The sequence below is a fragment of the Talpa occidentalis genome, unplaced genomic scaffold (genome assembly GCF_014898055.3).
Source record: "Talpa occidentalis isolate TD23 unplaced genomic scaffold, MPIMG_talOcc4v2.1 talOcc4.10, whole genome shotgun sequence".
Taxonomy (NCBI): domain Eukaryota; kingdom Metazoa; phylum Chordata; class Mammalia; order Eulipotyphla; family Talpidae; genus Talpa; species Talpa occidentalis.
Window position 1 is genome coordinate 31,823,431 of NW_023600993.1, and position 18,662 is coordinate 31,842,092.

An 18,662-nucleotide genomic window follows, 5' to 3' on the forward strand; every position below is an offset into this window, starting at 1 on the left:
TAGAGAAGGAAGTAACCTTAGATTTACTCTTGTACAGAGGGATTTGAGAGAAGCCAATTCCAGGCCACACTACTTGCTAGGGGCAGAGTCAGGAAATGAACTCCCTTTAAAGCGGGGGGAGGGCTTAGGGTGAAGTGAGAATGAATTGGGTTTGGGGTACCACTTAGATAGATGAACTGATCAGTCTACTAAGTGCTGAAAATATGGGCCTGGCACCCAGGCAGTTATTGGCTAAGATTTAGGGCCCTACTGTTATAGAGGACACAGCTGGACCCCCATGGGAGAGGGTCAGAAGGCCCAAGACTGAGGCTTGAGGCCCAAAAAGAGGCAAACAGAGAGGTGGGATATGGCCCAGATCTGGACATCTAGTGATTAAGGGAAAAGGCATGGGTCAGTGCTGTCCAAGGCTGGGCATTTGACCATGAAAATCCGGTTATACTCCAGCACATTAAAGGTGAACAAACATTCTTTTGATACCTCTTCCACTGAGGTGCTGGGGCTTGCTCCCTCCCCCTAAACCTGGACAGCCTCTGTGACAGATGTGCCCCAGGACAGAATGGAGATGGCTCTGTGCCAGTTCCCAGACCAGGCCTCAAGTTGTTGGCAGCTCCAACTTTTTGACTCTGGGAACACTGTCTGGGAACCCCATCACCACACTGTAAGAAGCCCCAAAAGTCCTAGTGTGTGACAAGGAATCAGAGCTCCTGGCCAGTCGCCAGCACTAATTGTGTGATACTATTTGGAAAGTGGATTTTAGTTGAGTTGCTCTGACCTGAGTTACCCATTGGTAGCCCAAGGTAGGGCTTCCTGGACCATAAACATGGAGAAGGCAGCATCTGCTAAGCCCAGGTTCATCATCTCAGTCAGCAGGAAACTGGAGTTTCTGCTGAACCCGCAACAAGCAGGCCAAGCATCAAACTACTGGTGCGCATTTTTTGTATATACTTGTTTATTAAAAAAAAAAACCTGTAGGAAATGAATAAAATGCTACCAAAAATGTATCTACAACGAATAAATTACTTCCATTTAAGCATTGAGATCCATACAGAACTTTCTTCTAACCCCCACAAGGCTCTGTCCATGGACTTAGGTTTTTTCTCCTTGATGCGTCCTTAAGACTTCCCCCTCTTGTGCAAAGAGACCCTGGATGTTGAGCTCAGTCCTGCAGGAGCTTCCATGTCGGCACAGCAGAGGGACGAAGATAGCCTGGGTATCAGCAGACCCAGTGTGGAGAGCACTGTGCTGGCACACAGCAGGCTTCAACAGCTATGCTTGACTGGTTTCCTGAAATATTTTACATAAATGGGGCCTGGGCTTCCAAGGAAAGAGCTAGAGGTATATTGGGCTAAGCCTGTTCAAGGAGGCACATCTTCAGAAAATATTACATCCACCTGAGGTCTCAGGAAGATAGCAGCGTGGCCTGGAGTTTGAGCTGTCAATTAAAAGATAATGGGGGGGTCTTGGTTGATAAAGGTGATGTATATGATGGTGTTCAGGCCCCAAGATGGCCAGCCATTCCACGGGAAGAAGGCAGAGCACAGGCTGAGGAAACTCAGGAGAGGCCAGGAGGTCTGGGAAGGCAGAGAATGGAGTTCCAGGGCTCCAACGGTGACTTCAACCAAGAATATAATTTCAGCTGAGGGAGGGAAGCCACCACCCTCCTCGGGCCCTTCATGGAGGGGGTTTGCCAGCACCTGGGCCCAAGAGGTTATAGTAACTGGGCAGGAGTGAATCTTTCAGCAAGGAAAGGTGCGATTTGTAGCACCAAGGACATTACAAAAACAAAAACAAACCCCAAACGAACAAATTCTTCCTTCTGGAAAGAGTATATGCACCATAGAGGAGATGGCAAAACTCTTCTTTGGAGGCATGGAAGTCTGAGAGCCAGTCGAGGCTGTGTGATCCAAGGTGAAGTCACTGAACAACTGAAGGACATTTATTTTTAAAAGAAGGTTCTGTCACAGAAATACTGGACAGTGCTGTCAAGTCACAACACAATCTCTTTCCTTCCAGATGAGAGCAGGGGCCACACAGGCAAATGCCCAAGGAGCTGAGCTGGTAATTAGTATAAATGAGGAAAGTGTGCCATGTGTAAGGGAAAAATCTTTCTGAAACACACCAGCTTTGAGGTCCCCCTCCTCATTTGATAATATGGGTCCTAAACTTTCCATTTCATTGCAAAAAAAAGCAGCCCTACAGTGGCCTTGATCAGTAGCAATAGACACTCAGCCTCAGTGTGGGAGGCTACAGGGAGTGGTGGAGACTGTGGTGAACTGGTGATGCCCAATGTAAAAGTGGAGATGGTTATTGCCAGGTAAGAGTGTGAGCCCCAGTATGACCAGATATTCTGGTCTGGAATTTTACATAGAAATTTTATAATTTTAAGTATTAGTAACTCATTTTCAAAAAAGAGTTAAAATTTGTTGCAGGTTAACCAAAATATACCGGCAGGCTGGAACATTTTGTAGCCCTTCCTGTAGTGGTAGGATGGTGTGGTAGGCAAAATGATGGCTCTCCAAAGATGGCCACATCCCAAGAGTTGGGGAGATTATCCTGTATTATATGGGAGGGCTTTATAAGTAAAGGTTCTCAGAAGTGAAAGAGGGAAGCTAGAGAAGCAAGCCAGTGCCACCATGTGACCAGCCATTGGAGCCACAGGAAGCACACAGCCTCGAGAAACTGGGAAGGTGAGGAAGTAGATTCTTTCCGGAGCCTCTTAGAGGGAGCTCAGCTCTGGGGACAGCTTGATTTTAGCTGAATGAAACCCATTTTGCACTTCTGATCTCCAGAACCACATAATCAGAAATGTGTGTTGTTTTAAGCCACCAAATGTGTGATAATTTGCTACAGAAGAATAGTAAAGTAATACAGGTGGCTCCTCTGGTATACTTTAAAACATTTTTAGAGGATGAAAATACTTTCTAAATTTCTATTTAAATGCCAAATTATTGCCACATCTGGGAGAGTTCCTCATGGCAGTTTAAGGACATTCCTCTTATTTCGAGGCCGTAAGACAATGGGGTTCAAGATGAGGCTCTGCGGTAGGATCCCTACATGCAGAGCCAGAGACCAGGCATCTCCTGCCAAAGTAGGTAAGTTTCAGTGCGGCTCAAACACAAATATCCTTTTCTGGCTGGACAGTTTGCAAATTATTTCCATCTCCAAGAGGACAAACATTTGTTTATCTGGTGGTTGTCAGAATTCAAAACCCAGCCAGCCAACCAGTCAGTGTGAGTTGTCACCATGTCAGATGAAAAGAGCTGTGTGGTTATATATCCAACTTCTTCAACACACAGGACCACCAAATAAATAATCGTAATAAAAAAGCACAAGGTCGTTTCAGCCAGGGGACCCCAGTGACAGTAGGGACCTTCGGTGAGGCCTCCTAGGAATTAGAACTGTCTACCTGAAGCGGTCCAATCCAGATCCAAATCGAGGGCCTGCTGCAACCCTGCACTGGATGACTGGCACGTCTCCCTTCTCAATACGGGCCAGTTTACAACCCAACCTGAGTTTGGAAGGACATGAGCTGTGATGATTGTATCCAGATCAGAATCCAACATTGTCACCATCAGGACAAGTTCACCTGGGAATGAGAAGTTGGTAGTATCCAGGAAACCCTCCTGCTGTTCCGTCCCATACAGTTCCTCCTCTTTAGGATTCCTGGTTAGGAACCCTAAAATGTGTCTCAGTGCCCCACATTACGCAAAATCTTTGGGATGGGTTCATGTTATTTTGCAGATTTTTCTGGCTCCTGGGCACTCAGCAAGGGAATGTCGGTGTTCTCATTGCTTCTGTCCACTTGGCTGGGGTGGGAAAAGGTGTAAGGTTCACTCTCAGACTCGGGAGGAAAGTCAGAGGATGGCTCATCTGGGGTCAACTTTTTAGTTGGGGCCCTGGAGCATATGGGGGGTGGGGAGGGAGGGCAGTTCCCTGTGGAACCCTGGAAGGGCTGGTAGGTGGCCACCTCCGGCTGGTGGAAGGACCCATTGGAATTCTGGAGCAGGTGCCCATATACCATTGTGTCCTCGATGACATCATACACGTGGGATTCGTTGTCTTTGCGTCCTTTCTGAAACTTATTGGGCTGCATGGGCATCTGGGTATTGATGTTGTCATTGTAGACACCCACGGTCAGGCCTTTGTTTATATTCTTTTTCCTGCTGGGAGAAAGGGAACAAGACGGGAGTCAGGAGGAAGGCCATCTGAGATGTATAACAACCTCACATCTCCACTGGAATAAGACACCTTCAGGGGCTCTCACCATTTGCAATTGATATTGCTGTTCTGGTTGTAGGTTTAGAAAAGACTAGCTTCTGTCTCCCGTGTTTGGAGGAAGGGAGGAGGGACCCCCAGAGTAGATTACAGAGCACACCTTTAATACTATCTATGCTCCAAGTTGCTGTGATCACTGCTGCAAGGTACCCAACCTGGAGACATCTGGCAAGCCCTCTTTTCTACGAAACGAGAGGTGGCCCAGCCTACCACATCAGGCACAGGCCACCCTGCTAGGTGTCTCTTAGTACTTTCCTCAAGCTAATGCTTCATCCCTCTTTGGCACGAGGAAGATCTTGCCCATCTGGATGCTAAATGATAATAGAGGAGACTCGGATGGAGGGGTGTGTTAGTTTTCAGCTGGGGCTGGAGGCCAGTAGAACTGAGCTTTAGTAGAGGGATCCAGTTCCTTTGGCAGTGACCTCCAACAGAGGAAAGACCTCAAAAGAAGGCAGAATTCAGGCTGGGGCACTCAATAACACCATTACCATTTGGTTGGTAATGTTTCCTGGTCCTCGGACGCTGGCAGATATTAGCACTCCTTGCCACGGAAAACAAAGCTTTGCCCTCCTTCTCCCTGAGCCGAACAGCAGGGGAGGCTGACTTTTTAGCTGACCAGAGATTCAAATGGAGGACGTTATAGCTCAATTAACATAATGGACCATATAATGCACAGGCTGAAGGCTCACTAATTGTGGACAGGCACTCTGTACTTTCTGAGATAAAAATAAATCTAGTACATTTAGCTTGTAACACTGATGCTCTGGCCAGGATGGTGGGTTCTGCAGGCTCCCTCTGAAACCCTGTGCTGGATCGCCCCTCGCTGTGCTCCCCCAGTGCTGGGATTGTCCAACCAAAGCTCTTCTCATGTTGCCCAGAAACCGCCCCCTACCACCACGGGCAGAGGGAATAGAGACAAGGTCTTGTTCCTGCCATCTCTCTAGCACCTCACATGGTTCTTAGTGCCCGGCAGACTCTTGGCGATACATGCTTGGTGAACCAGTTCATTCTCCCTGTAGAGCCTGTCACCCCTGACTCCAACCTGGGAACAGACAGGCCTTCTGCAAACCTGCAGCTGGTGGCCTCCTCCACAGCAAGGCTGGGGCTGGTGATTCTCAGGCCAGGGCTGGAGTAGTTTAGGGGTAGTTTAGATCTTCCCTGTGCCCAAGCCCTTTCTGATGGGGAAGCTAGGGTTCAGGGTCAGTACAGTGCTTTCCCATCTTGGCACCCCAGAAATGCAAAATTCCCCAGAGAAACAATAAAATGATATTTTGTTAAAAGAAGTCCTTTCCCCTTTGCAATATCTGTACATTCTCATTTCATGGAGAAGCCTCTCCCTGGATCTTCTGGGAGCAGGTCCTTCCTTACCAGTAGAGATGTTTCTAGGTCGTCTCAATGCTGATCAGGAATTTCAGCTGTTTGCTCACAGTCCCAGTCAATAAAAAAAATCTTTTTTGGCTCTTTGGAATGTTAAATCATGCTAAGGAAAACACATATCCCTCTCCTTTGTGGATTTAATCAGAAATATGAGCAGAACTGATAAAATCTGGAGGCAGTGTGTGCTCTGTCTAAAAAGGTCAACACTTGCCTTTCATAAAACAGATGCTGTCATCTTGAGGGGGTGGAAGGTGAGGCTGAGTCAGTTAACTGGGTCTGTCTTCCTCTCGCCCACAGGGCTGGCTTTTGGGTGATTGTTTGGAGTCCAATAAACAAGCATAAAACACACAGTTTGTTTAGAAACTGGAGAACAAGATGACAGCGGGTCCAGAGGCCTGATCTATGGGAGTCTCCAGCTCAGATGGCCCCTGTAAGGCTCACCATCTCCTGAGCAGACAGTAAGCAGCTCCCAGGGCACCTGCGCCACACACAGGTAGGGCAGCTATGCCCAAACCACAGGCTAATATGGCAGCACATGTGGTTTTTCATCCCCTTACTGTGGGGTATGAGGTTTTTTTTTGTTTTTTTTTTTTTGTTCTCCTCTAAGCATAACTCACACCTGGCAATATTATTTCACATTGCTCTTCAGGGAAGAAATGAGAAGCAAGAAAAAAGTCAATAATTAATGATAACTGGTCTGTGTGACATAAGGACACGTCAGATCAGCTGAAGGCAGCTTAAGAAATTCCACCTACCTCTTTTTCACACAGCAAATGATGAGTCCGAGAGCAAACAGCAGCAAGGCGACGCCTCCCACCACCGCGATGACGACAACATTCAGGTCTGTGAGCAGAGGCATGAGGGGGAGAGGAGAGAAGTGTGTGGTTAGGCTGACTGCGACTAGAGTGGTCTCCAAAGATGGCTGCCACACTGTCCTTCTCCCCCAACCCCCCACTCTCCCAACACAAAGAAGCACCCATTCCTCTTCCTCTTGATTCTGGTCTGTGCTGGTTTGGGGCCTAACCTTTTAGAAGACCGGTAGGGTTTTTTTGCATTTTCTGTCTGAGGAGAAGCCAGTTACCATGTGCGAAGTCTGACTGTGCTGAGACCTGCATGCGGTGAGGCGGCTCAAGCTAGCCATGAGGAGACCCCGTGAGGAAAACAAAGTGAGAAGCTCGCCGGAAAGTGAGCACCAAGCTGCTGAGATCTGTCTCCAGGTGAACCGTCCCTGCTGCTCCCTGGCATCTGGCCGAGGCCCCAGATACCCTAAAGCAGAGATGAGCCATCCTGCTGTGCCCTGTTGAATTCTTGACCCAAGAAATTATGAGCAAACAAAATAATTATTTTCGAAACCACTCAATTTTGGGGTAGGTTGACGCAGTGATATCGTTACAATAAGCTGGGGGACCTACCAGATCTACTCCAAAGGCTACTCCTGGCCTATACCGGGGTGTTCCCCCAATTGCCACAGCTGGTGTTGAAGGAGAGGAGAGCAGAAGGGTGGAGGAGAAAGCAGGGAGTCAGAAGTGAAGGAGTTAGGAGAGGGCTGTCTCACTGTGCTGTCCTTCTCCTACAATTGCACAAAGGAAAAAGAAAAGAAATCAGAGAGGGAGCCCTCCACCAAATAGAATCGCTTGCTGGCTCAACAAGAAAACAAAAGGTGAGATGAAGAGAAAATAGGAACAGAAATGACAGAAAATGAATGTAAGAGAGGAAGAATGCCCAGGAGCTAACCCGAGAACACAGAGCTTTCACTTGGGCCTTTAGTTCCCACCGATTCTCTTGCTGCTAACCACTTGTGTGGACTGGGCAGACACTCAGTGTCTCTGACAGCCAGAAAGTGAAGGGATCAAAAAAAAAACAATCTCCACCGTCCCTTCTGGTTCTGGAATAAAGGGCAAACGCAGCCCCACCACAGACTGCCTGGTCACACAAGCATTTCGTCACTTGAGACTCTTCAGTGGATCTTGCAACTTTGAGGACAAAAGCAAACTCCTCATCTCTACTCTGAGGCTTGCCCTTGAGGGCACTTCATGGATTCCAGTGCTTCCCTGGACTAAATAAAAAAAAAAATGCCAGCACCACTTTCCAGGGCCCCACATTTTAATCACCAACACCGAATTACCAATGATACTTTTATGAGGTACTTGTCTCCTGGTGCTTAGGTGAGAAGCCCACACATCATCCCTTCTACAACATTCTTTCAGCCAGCCCAGGTGAGGAAGATCAGAGGAGTGAAGAGACTTCCCCTGTGTCAGAGAGAGTAATAATAAATGACAGTGGTAGATGGACCACAAAAATGCCCTACTTCTCCATCTTCCCTGAACCCGGTCTTTCATGATGTGATCCTGCACCTCATCCCATCAAAAGGCAGAGTCTAGTTTTCCACTTCTTGAATCTACGCTGGCTGAAAGAATGCTGTAGAAGGAACGATGTGTGGGTTCCTAACTTAAGCACCAGGAGACCTTGTGGGCTTCCTCTCATGGGTCTCTGCTTTGGCCGTGAGAATAATAAGAGACCACATGGAGGAGAGCCAAGGGAGTTCAGTAATCCCAGCTGATCTTGGCTAGATCTCAGCCTGTGAGAACACCCAGTCAGGATCCCCAGTCTTTAGCCAACATGCAGCTGCCCCTCAGGTGCATGAATAAGAACCCTGATGAGCTCAGTTCAGCCCAGGATTGCCCAGCCAACATATAATAATAAACAGCTCTTTCTAAGTCATTGAATTCTAGAGTGCTTTGTTATGCAGCATCGATGCAACAGCTGACTGATACACAGACAACCAGGATTCCAATCAGTGTTTCTGCTTCATATCCCAGGCTTGCTTCTTACCCTTCAGCTGCCAATCTGCTGTCCTCCACCATCCCCTAAAGACCTTGAAGGCCCTTACCTATAGTCCTTGGGGTAAGTGTCACCCAAAAGAGCAGGTCCAACTGCTTGCCGCTCACAGGGCTACAGTTGGAGATATTGACCCAGAAGCTGTGATGGCGGAAGGTGGGCTTGGGGAGCATCTCCTCCTCCAGGCTGAAGATCTCCTCAGCACGTGTCCGCTGCTCCTGAATGATCATGAAGGCCCGCCCTGTCTTGCAGACCAACCCGGTCCGCTCCTTGAGGAAGGTCAGGCAGGCCACCTGGTCTCTGGGCACGCTGATATTCCAGGACACGGAGGAGAGTGATGGCAGGCCCCAGTCCCAGTTAGGGGTCCTCAGGTAGACCTTGTTCTTTGTGTCTGGGGTCACCATGAAAACACTGTCCTCTGCAGGAAAAGGAAGAGAACCACAGCGACTGTTTTACTCAAAGTGGAGAGAAAAAGGAACAGTGAAGGAGACACTTATGAATGGACTCGGCCAATGCTGCCCTGCAGAGCTTTCTGAGGAGAAGGGCATGTTCTGGAGCTGCTCTGTCCCATGGAATAGCCACTCCAGTGTCTGTGGGAGACTTGAGTGTATTGGTGTTGTGGGAACTGAGTTTTCAATTTTGTTACTATTAATTTAAACTTAAATTGCTACACTGGCCAGTGGCTCCTGCATTGCTCAGCAGGATTAAAGTCAGATTAGATGCTCAGGTATTGAAAACAAAACAAAGCCTGGCCAGTTGACCAAAATGGTGGTCATCTCATCTGCTTTTTAGATGTCCCTCAGCTGATGCCCCACCAGAGAGGGGGACTGGTATAGCCTGATTCCTGCTTCAGACATTAAAAACACTTGGGGTGCTAGAAAGAATTCTAGACCTGCAAAGCTGGTATCCCCAGACGGCTTCTCTGGTAACCTTGGTGATATTAGGCCGCCTGGACCAATCTTAATCCCATGGCCTAAGATACTTTGTCCTCCCACTCAGGCCTCTGAGGACAAAAGTACCCAGTAAAGCTCAGGTAAAGGTCTTGGTCAATTTTAAAATGGCCTCTAACCTAATGTAACGTTTTTTGAGCAACTTGGAATGGTGACAGTAGCTTTTACAAGCCACCAGCTGAGGTTCACAGCAGTGACCTATTTCAACCTGGTTTCCTGCCTCAGAGGAGTGAAGACCAGCCTGCCAGGGGGACCGGCTCGCGGGGTGGGGGTCACAACCCTGGTGCTCCGAGAGGCCTCTCCCTCACAGTCCTGTCTTCCAAGCTCGCCACACTGTGTTCTGAATTGTCAAAGCAGAATCATAAAAACGTCTGCTTAAGAATTTTTATGTTATTGCCCTGAAAATCCAGGACTCGGGAATATTTGGCTTGTTTCTCATTTCTGATCTGCCTGCTTCCAAAAAAGACTCGAACCTGATTATTTGTTCTGCTGCCTACCAACCACCGCCTCCCACTGTTAGAAGAGTCTCTCTTCTTCTAACTCCTGGAATTTTCCACACTAGGTAAAATCAGGATGGGGACTTAGCATCTTTCCAAGTTTCTGGTGTGAGGAGCAGCCCGTCAGCTCTGTCTTTTCTCTGCAGATTGATGACTTAATGAAGAGGGTCACAGAACCAAAATAAGATGGTCAAACAAGAAAAGCAAAAGGGGGAGGGGGAGAAGGGAAGACCCCTTACCTTTGAAATGTGGTATAAGGGACACGGTCAGGTTCTGCCTGGACATGTCCTGTTGGAAGTTGTCGGCAAAGGTGCGGAGGGTCACAGAGATGTTCTGCTTCACCTGGATCTGCCCGATGGAACCTCCAGAGCAGAAGGAGCCAAAATACAGGTTCTGGCCAGGGACGGCGCTGGCCACTTGGTAGCTGAAGCTGGTGTTGCAGGCCCTCTCCTGTGTGTGCTGCTGCAGCTTCTGAGCTGGCACCAACGCCAAGCTGAGGCTGTCCTTGGGTACCAGCAGCTTCCAGGAGAAGTCGTGCAGCCGCACAGGCAGCTGGAGGATGTCCTGGGGTACCCGGAGTGAGTAGGACTTCCTGAGGCAGTACCGGTAGTCCAGGCAGCCTGGAAAACAGAGGCTCGTGGTAGTAGCGGGTAGGCAGTGGGAGAGTAGAAGCACACCCTCCCAGCCCCCATGGCAAACCCAGGCTGGCCAGCTTTCTGGGAGCTTCCTGGCTTTCCCTCAGTCACTCCCTCCCACTCTGTCCTCCACCCATGGGTCCTCAATGTTCTCTTCCAAATTCCTGCCTGCTCTCTCTTGTTCTTACTATCTACTGAGCAAGTGGATGGAGTTCGAGGGTATTTAGGGCTGACATGTTCTTTTCTTGTTTGCTCAGGTTACTCCTCAGGGTATCAGTGTCTTGGATGCAAGTGTCACATGGGCAGGATGTAGTTTCTCCATGCAGACCTGTTGCCCAGAGTTTCTGCCTGTGGGAAGGCAGTTCTGTGTGGTGGTTAGAGCAGGGCGTGTCACTGGGGATACTTCAGCTCACGTTCCAGCTCTGTAACTTCCTCCTAATGGGGTGGCCTTGCTTAGTTCCTGCATCTGCAGATTCTAAGAGCATCAGAGATCATGGTGGCCTAGCAAGATACAGTGCTATCCATTTATTATATGCTTATTGAAGTTCCCCCTCTTGAGAGTCAGTCCCAAGTGAGAGAAGACAGGCGGGCATTGAGTGTGGATAGGACAGGATGGGGACAGCTACTCAGAGGAGGGTATTTCACTTGAGGACAGGAGACTCGCAGGCATGGGGACTGCACTTCTGAAGGGAGCATGTCCTAAAGGGGGTGAGTCTGCACCCCACTCTGCCTCTTGGTTGCTCTTGTTCACTGACCTACACTTGTGGGACATTTCTGATCATACTGTTAGCAACCTGTCCAGTGGCCCTCACTACAAACGCAGGCAGGAGGGGAGCACGCTAACCGTGGGGCATACTTAGGGTTTTCTCGACGTTCATCCACAGGCGGGCCAGATCGTCACAGAGGAAGGAGATCTTGTGTTTGGAGCCAGGGGCCAGGGTGATGTTGGTGCTGCAGGTCCTAGAGTCCAGACACACAAAGCAGCCTGGCACGAACTTGCGGCTCAGCCTGACGGGCCGGGGCTCGATGGTAACCGACATGGTCCGCTCTTTACTCAGGTCAACCTCGTAGGTTTTATCTGGAACCACAAATGGAAAACAGGTGTGATGAGTGGGGATCTGCAGCGACCCTGTGAGACGGCAGACATTACGCTGGGGATTGTTGGGAAGAAAGTTTTATTATTAAGACATTACAATAGCTTTTAAAAGGACTTAAAAAAATAGGCTGCATTTCTACTATCTAAGTTTACCTAAGTTTATTTTAATCCTAGTTCACATATATGCATATTTTCATCTACTGAAAAGAATAGTGTAAATAAGCTTTTATACTGTTTTTACTTTATTATTTTATAGTTTTACTGATTTTGCTTATTATTTTACTTATTTAGTGGTTTTCACACCCACTAATCTTTTAAAATATTCACTAACCTTAGTGATGAATAATAGTCAGCCAAGTAATATTTACCACTACTTATTTAAGCAGTAATTCATCATTGAAATGTTAAGAGATGCAAAATCATATTCACATAAGAACCTCCAAAAATGAAGCAAAAAAAAACAAGTGTGATACCATTTGGTTACAAAATCTCTATGTAAAATAAAACAGCTATTTCTACATGTGCATATGTTTGTAAATGAAGAGAAAAAAATCTGGAGAGAAATAAATCTACAATTGGTTACCCCAAGAAAAGAGGCTCAAGGTAGGAACACTCTAGGTGGTCAGGGGGATTTTAGCTTCATGTGAAATGCCAGAATTTTTAATAAGAAAATACTCATATATTTCTTATGTAATTCAAAGAGCTGCCTAATTATTGGTCATTTAGTTGATTTCTGTGATTTTGCCATTAGAAATAAAAGACTGTTTAATCTTTAAAAATCATTAAAAAAGCACAAGTGCATGTTTCATCTACGAGCTCAACAGAAAGTCTAGGACTGATGATTAGGTGAAATAATGGATATATATATTCAACTATTTGGAATAGATTACCAGATTGCTTTATAAAGAAGTCATTTCACTATATCACATCATCATCAAAAGGCTCCACACCAGGTACCCCTGGAGATTACTTTTTACTGAGTTGCTTTTTAATTTCATTCATTCTGCTTTACAGAAAGTCATCAAATTAGGAAAGCTGTTGCCTGTATGTTCATCAATCCCTTACACCCCTGCCTGCAGCTCCAGCAAGTTAAGTTGAATGCCAGCTGGGCAAGTTCTGTTTCCCCTCTTCTTCCTTCCTGGTAACAAGAACCACATAGTTAATGGAATTGTTCCTTTTGAACTGGCTGCCAGGGTGCTTGGTGTCAAATCTGAAGCACAGTTAAAGAGATGTCTTAGTGTTGTCCTACCAGCTAACTCTACTTTAGTTCTTATTAGTGTCTATTTCTATGTAAAGTTACACCATAATATCTAATAGTGCTTTCATCAGAAAGAGGTCATGTCCAGAACTAGCATATATATTTTGATTTTGTTAACTTAAATGTGATTCGATTTGAAAAATGGTTAGCTTTTCAACCTTCTGGCCCCATATTCATGTCATTTTCCTACTGTGCTTTAAAACTCATCTTCACGGTTACCTCCAGGAAGCTCTCCCACCCCTGCCCCTGGCTGTGTTAGAGACCCCTGTTTCTGTAACCTGTGCTCACTTTTGTCAAGATCTAATCACACACAGCAGCATCTCCCTACTTCCTCCCTCTCCCTCATTTCTGTGTTTTCAAACTTTTAACGATATACACAGTTGAAAGCAGAGTTTCACATCCTCAGCCCTGTTGACATTTTGAACAGGATTACTTTTTGTTGTGGGGCTGTCCTGTGCTCCGTAAGATGGTGAGCATCATCAGTCGCTTTTTCCTTGTTATTACTGCGTAGTATTCCATAGGATGACTATACCATATTTGTCTGTCTGTTTTTCTATTGATGGAGAGTTAGTTTGTTTTCAGTTTTTTACTTTTATGGATAAGACTGCCAGACATATCATTTTATAAGTCTTTGAGTAGATGTATGGCCTCATTTCTCTTGGAGTGAAATTTCTGGACCACATGTAGGTATAAGTTTAACTTATAAGAAATTGCCAGAGTTTTCCTAGACATTTGCATCTTATGGGCCAGCAATGTATGACGATTCCTTTGCTCCACATCCTCACCATCATTCAGTGTCCTGGCCTTTATTATTTTAGCTATCGTGGTGGGTGTGAGTGGTGAAATGGTGCTGTGGTTTTACAGTTTAATTTCCTTTGAAAACTACTGTATAATAATCAGGTGGATGGTGATGAGACATCCAGCAGTTAAACCAAAACAGAGAGTATAATTTGTTGAGACAAACAACTGTGATTCGGGAGCAGGGCATGCTGCCATCTCAGGGAGTGTCTGCAGGCCCCTGGCTCCCACTAATAACACACTGTGTTGAACTTCCTCATTTGTGTGCACATTTCGCCCATTAGCCTCTCATGGCGGGATCTCAAAATAACTTGGAGACACAGGCAATCTACAGTCTGCCTATGGGGTATTTTCACAGGTGGCTTTCACAGGATGGAAATGTGCAGCCTTCCCTCTCCCAGAGGGCGGCCTTTCAAAGTTGGGCCACCCAGTAACTCCTAAACCTGTGGAAAGACAAGACCTTGTTACTCAGTGTCTTCAATGCACCCTGAAAGCAGCCTCACCCAGCCTCACAACAGAGAGCACACAGGGCGCGGCCATTGCCATCTCACAGCTGAGAAGTGGAGACCGTGCAGAGGTCCCAGTGGACTGTCCAAGGCCACACATGAATGGGCAGCTCTGTGACTTGAATGGTTTCCTGCTGCAGAAGAACCATGGATTTCTTCTCAACACTGCAGATGTCCTTCATGGAAAAACCACGGGACTCTGAGGTTTCTAAGTAACACCTCCTCCCCTTCCCCAGACAGACACAGACACACACACACACACACACACACACAAGCACACAGAACTTCTTACTGTTTGATATTTATCAACACCGGGAAACTTCGAAGGGATAAGGTTACTGAGTGAGTCTCACCAAGGTTCCTAGTCATTTTTCTGTGGTATCTATAGAATGAGATTTTGAACTTTAACATAAAAATGGGCTCAAATATATATGAAGTTCATCAGGGCAAAGTTAAGATTCACAAAGCAACGAAAACCAAAGCCGACATTCAGTTAAGGGCCCCAAATGCCTTGTAAAAGCTAAACAGGATGCAAGTGACCGCTTGCACAAGCACTGTCGTGCAGGAAGAAAGTCACGTCTGGCTACCTTGTTTGAATCTTGAGAACCCATAAGCCCAGGGTTCTGAAGACCCTAGTCTGGTACTTTTAGAGCAAGATTGGCAGTCTGCTCCTGCCAAAGGGAATACCAGAGATTGGTAACAATGGTAATTCTTAGGATCACTATCAGCAGCGACCCTTGAACCTCCCCCAAATTATTTTATTAAAGGAAAAACATAATAGAGACTCTCTCTCTCAATTGTGATGGATAAAACTCAAAGATGACCAAAATTATTTTTCAAATCTATAGGCAACAAGAGGCAATTAATACCAGGTAGGATGTGATAGAACCATATTATCAAAAAAGACAGGAAGAGAGTTCATTATGGGGCAGGATACATTTAATGGGTGTTTACTACCTGCCTGGCACTGGGCCATCTCTGCTTCAGGACACCTCCTCAAGTCCTGTCATTTCCATTATAGATGAGGGATTGAGACACACAAGTTGAGTGACTTGCCCATGGTCACCCAGTAAGCAGGGGGCCAGGATTCAAATCCATGCAGGCTGACTTCAGAGTAGGTGCTCTTAACCTGGGGCTACGTAGCCCACAGATACTTGTTGAATGCAGGATAGTTAGGAATGGATCAGACAAACATGTGGGTACACAGGACTCACTGTTGTGTGCAATCCCTTGACATTTAGGGTCCACATCAGGGTTCAAAGGACATAATGGGGCTGTCCAGAAGATTAGAGCTCTCAGGGAGTCTAGTTCAGTCTAATATTATCCCCAAAGACATTCTTGCTGGTCAAGTCCTTTCACTCCCCTAGAAAAAGGTAACCCCTATTTTATACAAAGACCTCTACACTGCTAAACACATCCAAATCACTCTTTATTTACCTCAAGACTAAAGCCATACCTTTCTTGATGCTGTCACAGCACGTCTAGCAGTTTATTTAGTTTCAGAAATCAACCCAGCTGATGTTGCAGGAAATAGGATTAATCAGTAACATTCACCATGACTGAGATGATAAACAAACCTCTCTATCATCCAAAACTCAAACCCACTCCATTTCTAAATTCTTTCATGGCTGTTTTCAGCATTCTGACTATAAAATTGTGATAGAGGAACCCTAAAAATGGACACAATGGACACACATACGCGCCAATTCATGTAGTTACTTGTGAATTAGGAGGGATCTTGGGTTAAGACATGGGTGGGTCCCCAGCTTCGGAGGAGCTAGGCTCCCAGGGGGCATCCCCAAGGCAATAACCAGTTGGGCAACCTCTCGGGTGACCCCTCACTACCACTTTTCAGATGTTTATCAGCTCTACCAAAATGAACTGCATGCCATTTCACACTCCCACTTGATTTTTCTGCCTGGCTCTGCCTGCTCTCCAGAAATAAATCATAATAAAAACAAGGGTGAGAAGCAGTCCTCTGGACCAAACCTACCCTTGGCAAACGTCAGAATGGCTCAGTTCAAGACGACTTGTCATACTCCAGCCTTCACAGGCGAGCCTCTGGGACCTTCACTCTAAACTCACCTTGTAGTTTTCATCTCAAGATGCACACCTCTCCCGTCAGGGTGCAGACTGGTGAGGCAAGTGAGGTACCCAGGGAGCAAAGTTTAAGGAGGGGCTTGCTCTCTGGGCAAGCACACCCACCTTGTATGCACATCCCCCTGAGAATGGGCCCTCAGAGAGGGAGCCTCCTTAAATGCTGTCCTCTGGGCCCTCTTCCTCACCCTGGCCCTTGGCCCTGCCTCCCTTCTGGAGGGTCATGGCATCTGAGTAAATGTGTGTGGAATGATGTGCAAACTAATGCTCAGGAACCCACCCGGGGTTCAGTGTGATCCACACACAGACTCTGGGTTCTGAGTTTGCTGTGCTCCTGACAAGCTGTGTGATACTGGGCTGCTTCTATAAACTCTCTGAACCTTCTGGTTTCTCATCAGTAAGTGAATATAATTCCTCTCCTCTCACCCCTGATTTGTAATAAGGATTCGCTGAGATCACGTAACTGGTATGCTTGGGGCAGGGCTTGGCACTCAAGAGAGTGTGTCCGTGGTATGGGGCACTCAGCCAACAAAACAGTGTAAGTTACCACTGTGGGTGTTGCTGTGGGTGTTGGTGACATCCTCGTTTACATTTAGGGTCAAGAAATGAGACCCAGAAGGAAACCTTTCAATACCTCTATTAAAGACATTTCAGCACTTAGAATGCAAGTTTGTTTGTATCTTGTGCTGAAATGGAGAGGCATGCCAGGCGTTTGCCACTGAGTCTGTACTGCCTAGCAAAGCACTTCCTGAAACTCACAGGATCCAGAGTCCAGTGTTCCAGAAGCCAGCGATGAGAAATAGGAAGAAAGCCTCACCCCAAGCGGACTCGCCAGGTAGGAAAGAAGGTGTTGGGGTGGAGAGGAAGAAAAGCAGGGCTCACTTACTGCTTTCATTCTGTGGATGCTGGACCAAGACTTGAAATCTCAGCCGGAGGATCCCTGGATTTTGGGCATCTTGGTCACAGCCCTGCAGAGAGAGGTTGAAGTTCCCAGCCATGTTCCCAGGCTGCTTGTCCTCCAGCTTGAACACCTCAGGGTTGGTGGTGGAGCCTGGGATGTAGTACTCCACCCGCTCCTCCTTCTTCTCACAGTTGGAGACATTGAAGTTGAGGAAGGAGACGCTGGCCCGCAATGGTGCGGGAATGACAAACTGCCACGTCATGAGCTCATCTTCAGGGAAGCCACCTGGGTAGTTGGCTGACATCAGGGTGGCTGAGCCTTCGCCCTCAAACACAGATTCGATGATGCACAGTCCTATCGGGAGCAGAACTCAAATGAGAAACAAAAGGAGGCAACTAGACCGGTTGTCCACACTGAAGGGCTGGGGGCTAGAGAAGTGAGGGAGGTGCTCAGGGCCTGGGCGGGGAGTATGATTGTGGCAGGATGAAGGGACATTGGTGTTTGTGGGTAAATGCTTAATAACAGACTCAGCAGAGGAAAAAAAATTCCCAATTTGTAGTGTCTGCCCATTTCCTTGGTGTAAATACTCGGGGGCTAAAGCTGAAGTTGGGGGCCTCCCTGGTGATGCCAGGGGTTAAGACACAATCTATAAAGCTGTCCGCAGCCACTGCAGCAGGAGTTCGATCCCCGCCCAGGAGCTACCCACATGGTGCAGCAGACCTCTCCTGTCTCACCCGCTGCTCCCCTCAGCAGTGTATTTTGGTCAATCCAACTATTCTGTTCCCCACTCTGTCACTGGTAAATCCTCTTACTCCCTGCACCTCTGGCCTGTACCCCAGTTCTTGTATGCATAAATAAATAAATCTTTAAAAAAAAAAGCCAAAGTTGGGGGGAGAATACACCATCATATAGTATATCCACCAGACAGAGTCAACTAAACCTCAAGTGCATAGCTCATAGTAAAATGTGGTATAATAATTAGGAAGTCATGAGTTTTGAATATTTATTACTTTTGTTTCTAAATCAATTTCCTTAGTTGTAAGTCTATGTAATTTTATTGTTATTAACTGCTCTGCTTAACACTGACTCCCCAAACTCCTGAACATTGAGCAATTTCCTCTCATGGGCTGACGTGGGCAGCTCCAGTACATCACAGATACAATTACAGGACACGGGAAAGGGGTAGAAGAGAGGACAAAGAAATTCGAAGCGGAGCAGTCAGAACAGGTGTGCAGACCGAATTCCACTTTCTTCCTTGCAAACAAACCTCACAGGCACAAAGAAAAAACGAGAGAGAATGACCACCAGCTTGCATAATAGACAAGAGTGGGTTCACTAGAGCAGTGAGGGGCCCTTGTTGCTTACAGGAGAGTGGACTCTTCCTTGAAGGTACTCAGGTTGAATCACACAAAATTGCTGACATCTCACCAGTTC

At 46.9% G+C, this 18,662-nt stretch overlaps 1 protein-coding gene across 1 annotated transcript in view; it reads right to left on the reverse strand.

Annotated features, from left to right (window-relative positions):
• Positions 1 to 945: 945 nt before the first annotated feature.
• CDCP1 (CUB domain containing protein 1) overlaps positions 946 to 18,662 on the reverse strand; it is a 47,571-nt gene continuing 29,854 nt past the window's right edge. Inside the window, exons 4-9 of the mRNA XM_054693620.1 lie at positions 17,214 to 17,582; positions 11,429 to 11,650; positions 10,177 to 10,557; positions 8,543 to 8,908; positions 6,408 to 6,495; positions 946 to 4,160 (exon numbers count right to left, since the gene is read on the reverse strand). Coding sequence (XP_054549595.1) covers positions 3,731 to 4,160; positions 6,408 to 6,495; positions 8,543 to 8,908; positions 10,177 to 10,557; positions 11,429 to 11,650; positions 17,214 to 17,582 — 1,856 coding nt within the window. The 3' untranslated portion in view covers positions 946 to 3,730. The remainder of the gene's footprint in view (positions 4,161 to 6,407; positions 6,496 to 8,542; positions 8,909 to 10,176; positions 10,558 to 11,428; positions 11,651 to 17,213; positions 17,583 to 18,662) is intronic.